Below are 4,274 nucleotides of genomic sequence, written 5' to 3'. Positions count from 1 at the left end.
AAAAAAAAAAAAAAAAAAAAAGTATGTTAATCTTAAATTTTCTTTTAAAAATAAAACGAAGAATACACGTAGCATTGTTAACTTTCACATACTTCTCTTGTCATCATATTTATAATGTTTGAATTGTTGGAACAAAAAACATAGTTTTGAAACGAAGATTGACTTAAAAACCCATATAGATGGAACGTTACATGCATGTTTTCCGAGGTTAACTAGCCGATGAACATTATACTATTATCTTATGTTGTCTCTTAAATGCTTAGTCTTTAAACCGTACAAAAATCCAACAAACCTAAATTAATGTATAGTAATTATGATTATTGAATATGCGTTTCTATCTCAATAATTTTTTCACCAGTTATATTCTACTCTCCCATTTACAACAAACATCGTCATCTAACGAGAGATAAATAAATAAAATGCGAAAAAAACGTAAAATAAATAAATAAAAAAGTAACGAGAGATGAGCATAATGGAAATGTGGGAGGCGTATAGAATAAGAAGAGTTCATCTGAGGAGGGTCTCAATCGTTTTCATAAGCTCAATACTTGGACCGACTCAGGTTTTTACGGAATAAAGAGAGAATCGATCAAATATTTTTTTTTATTTTATTTTACTTTTGTGATCAAACTTTATTAGTATAGAAAAGTGTAATTAAATGCTACTACTTAATTAAATTAAATGAAAATGTTGAACAAAAGAGAAAGAAAACAAAACATGCTGGTTAGTCTCCCACACCGAGTCAGTCAGCATTTATTTAATCAACTCCGAAACCATTTTGATTCAATTGTTTGACACGTGTTGTTCATCCTACAACTCTATTCATAATTTCTTTGACCAATAGATCTGTTTAGTCAATACTCAATACACCTCCCCTCTCTTCTATTCATTACTTATTATTCAATATGAGTAATATTTAGCTTTTAATTTTGTTTTCTTTATAAACTTCTCATAGGTTGATGAATGGATGGATACCCAAACGCATCTTAATATTATCTTCTTACAATATTGGTTGTGTCTTTAAGGTCCTTTTTATGATAAAACTACTATTTACGTACATAATGACAATGATATACGTACGCATATACAAATAGTACTATGCCATATGGATCACGCATGCGTGCGTGTATGTATTACACAAACAACATCACATGTAATATGTATATGTATTGTCTATGTGTATGTGTATAAATATAAAAGCATCGCCACGCTTCAAGTTTGCCTCTCTTTATATATTAAACTGAGTTTTCCTCTTAAACTTTACCTTCTTTTTTTTTGTTTCCCATCTCTTCCTCATCGTCCTCTCTTGATCTCTCTCAAGAACCCTAATTAAAATATTAATCGATCAATGGCGATTTTACCGGAGAACTCTTCTAACTTGGATCTTACTATCTCCGTTCCTGGCTTCTCTTCCTCCCCTCCCTCCGGTAAGCATCTTAACACACAAACACACACACATATAATTTAAACACTATAACCTACTGTATTATTTTATTATATTGATCAAATGAAACTAAACTATATAAGGCTTGTGTTTGGATTCTATGTTTCTTCTCGTTGATGACCTGATTATATATTCTTTCGTTTGAATTACATGGAAAAATCATGAGTTATCTAAGCTCTTATTGGCAAAAAAGAAATTCTTTAAAATATATATATATATATATATAGAAGTAATGTGTTTTATCATCTTATTAATTTCTCTTTGACCACAATATTTCGTTTAATTTCTGTCGTTGTTGATATAAATAATGGTATGAACACAATAAGTTTCAGATGAAGGAAGTGGCGGAGGGAGAGAACAGCTAAAGCTAGACATGAATCGAGTGCCGTCGTCTGAAGACGGAGACGATGAAGAATTCAGTCACGATGGCTCTGCTCCACCTCGAAAGAAACTCCGCCTAACCAGAGAACAGTCTCGTCTTCTGGAAGATAGCTTCAGACAGAATCATACCCTTAATCCCGTAACTAAACTATTCACAACTTTACATATAATTACTTCTGTTTTTTATAGCTTTGTTTTATTTTTATTTATATAACTTTAGAACAAAAAGAATTGTAATGAATTGTTATTTTTTTCTCGTAAAATGTAGAAACAAAAGGAAGCACTTGCTACGCATTTGATGCTACGGCCAAGACAAATTGAAGTTTGGTTTCAAAACCGTAGAGCAAGGTACGTACGTTTTTATGTGTGGCCAACTTCTGTTTTTTTACATCATTGGTGGATAAATAAAATATCTGACTATATATATGAGGTTAAAATAATAAGCTGGTGGTTGATGATTAACGAGAGAGTTCACATAAGCGTTAAACGTTGACGGAATATAAAAATAAAGCAGAAACAAAAAAAATGAAATCTGAATCGGATTCGACCCACCCCGTTAACATATACTTATACAAGTCGTACCCTTAAATAATAAAAAGTTAACCTTGTCCTTTTCATAACATTATTATCTCAATTCCTCCATCAATTTTTTTTTTTGTTATTATATTGCTTTCCTTCTAGGTCCTTCTTAAATTCTCGAAGAGTCACCACTTGTTACATAGCATATATACAAGGAAAAAGTCAATTCATTTGACCAAATATTTTGAAGTCAAACAAGTTTACAGAAAGAAATTAACAGCCACCCAATTAAACACACATATTAACCAAAACTAATATAGTGTTGAAGTAGTTATATATATCAACATCACGTACATATGTGTTGTTGCATGGTTATTTTCACAAGTGACAACAGCATTTTGGAGCCGCCAATTGTGGTATCCATTAACACGTTGTTTTAAAAAAAAAAAAATACTATGTGTGATGTAACTCGGAGCTAGTTTTGTTTTGAGAAAAACACTTTGGCTCCTGTACGTCAATACGTGTATACATTAATAGTTTAATACATATACATATATATTCACGTGTCAAGGTCTCACGAATGTTTCATACTCTCATTAGTCGTTTTTTTACAACTTTTTTTTGGGTAACGTATTGTTATTTAATTTCTGCATGGATCTGTGTGTTTCATGTGTATAACATATACTACGATTAGTCAATCTATAATTCGTTAGTCATGTTACTCAAACCGAAAGACAAATTGATAAACTGGTTAAAATGTCTCTTCTTTTTAACTCAAATAGAAGTTATTTATCAATTTAATTAGATCCCACAATAATTGTGAACAGATGGGAAATGTGAATGGTGCAATAACTAAGAAGAGGTTCAACACTGGTCGTATTACTATTATGACGGTTTCCCAAAACATAGCTATAATCATAACCACAACCTTTTTATAATAGAAGTACACTGTCTGTATTTTATAGCCTCTTTTTATTTTATCTTCAATTTCAGTTTATTTAATTTAGAAATTCCGAGCAAATCAATCAATGTGTTTTCTTTTATTCTTCTGCCTCGTGTACTTACTTTCTCATCAATGCTCTTTGACTCATAATTCATTGGGCAGTTCATGCGTTTTCATTTTCCATGATTTTTATAAAATATATATGCATCGTCGACGAAGCATTTGATCCTTGTTTGGATGTCACAAATCGTCTACGAGTTTAATTAAAATGTTAACGTGCGCATATAAATAACTAGCATCGTACTGTTTTTGGATTTGTTTGGTTTAATTAGGAGCAAATTAAAGCAAACCGAGATGGAATGCGAGTATCTTAAAAGGTGGTTTGGTTCACTAACGGAGCAAAACCACAGGCTCCATAGAGAAGTAGAAGAGCTTAGAGCCATGAAGGTAGGCCCACCCACGGTGAACTCCGCCTCCAGCCTCACTATGTGCCCTCGCTGCGAGCGAGTCACCACTCCAGCGAGCCCAGCTTCCATGGCGGTTCCGGCCAGGGAAAAGTTTCCGCCGCAAGAGCGTGAGGATTGATATATGTATCTTTAATTATTGGAGTATGGTTTAGGAGTCGACGAAAGTCACCCATTCAGCCCAAAAAAAATTTTATGATCACATAATTTCGTGTATATATAGTACTTAGAGATTTTGTGCTGCACAACAACTCTTTGTAAATATTAATTAGTATTATTTTTAAAAAATTAAAAATCCATTAATATCCTTAATTTGGAAATCGAAATAAGAAATAAAAACAAAAATCTATTTTAGTATTTTCAAACAGTTGCCACAAAATTCAAAAAAGAAAACCAATTGATGAGATAGTGCTCTCAATTAAAAAAAATAAACATTGAACTAATACGTAAACTCTATCAAGATTTCACTATTTCAGAAGCAAAACGTAAACTGGGGAACAACATACGCCAATTTTATGAGTTT

At 32.0% G+C, this 4,274-nt stretch overlaps 1 protein-coding gene across 2 annotated transcripts; it reads left to right on the top strand.

Moving 5' to 3' along the window:
- On the top strand, nt 1,218-4,050 carry LOC104789901 (homeobox-leucine zipper protein ATHB-17-like). Of its 2 annotated transcripts, none has more exons than XM_019246613.1 (4): nt 1,218-1,427; nt 1,771-1,964; nt 2,094-2,173; nt 3,620-4,050. In XM_019246613.1, exons 1-4 carry the CDS (start codon nt 1,349-1,351, stop codon nt 3,870-3,872), a joined length of 606 nt encoding a protein of 201 aa, XP_019102158.1. In that variant the 5' UTR covers nt 1,218-1,348; the 3' UTR covers nt 3,873-4,050. The 2 variants fall into 2 exon arrangements, with proteins under 2 accessions (XP_019102158.1, XP_019102159.1); XM_019246614.1 differs by having other exon boundaries at nt 1,222-1,427; nt 1,777-1,964.

This window comes from Camelina sativa, chromosome 6, assembly GCF_000633955.1.
Source record: "Camelina sativa cultivar DH55 chromosome 6, Cs, whole genome shotgun sequence".
Lineage (NCBI taxonomy): Eukaryota > Viridiplantae > Streptophyta > Magnoliopsida > Brassicales > Brassicaceae > Camelina > Camelina sativa.
The sequence above is the reverse complement of the archived record's forward strand: the minus strand, read 5'-3'. Positions and strand labels throughout refer to the sequence as shown.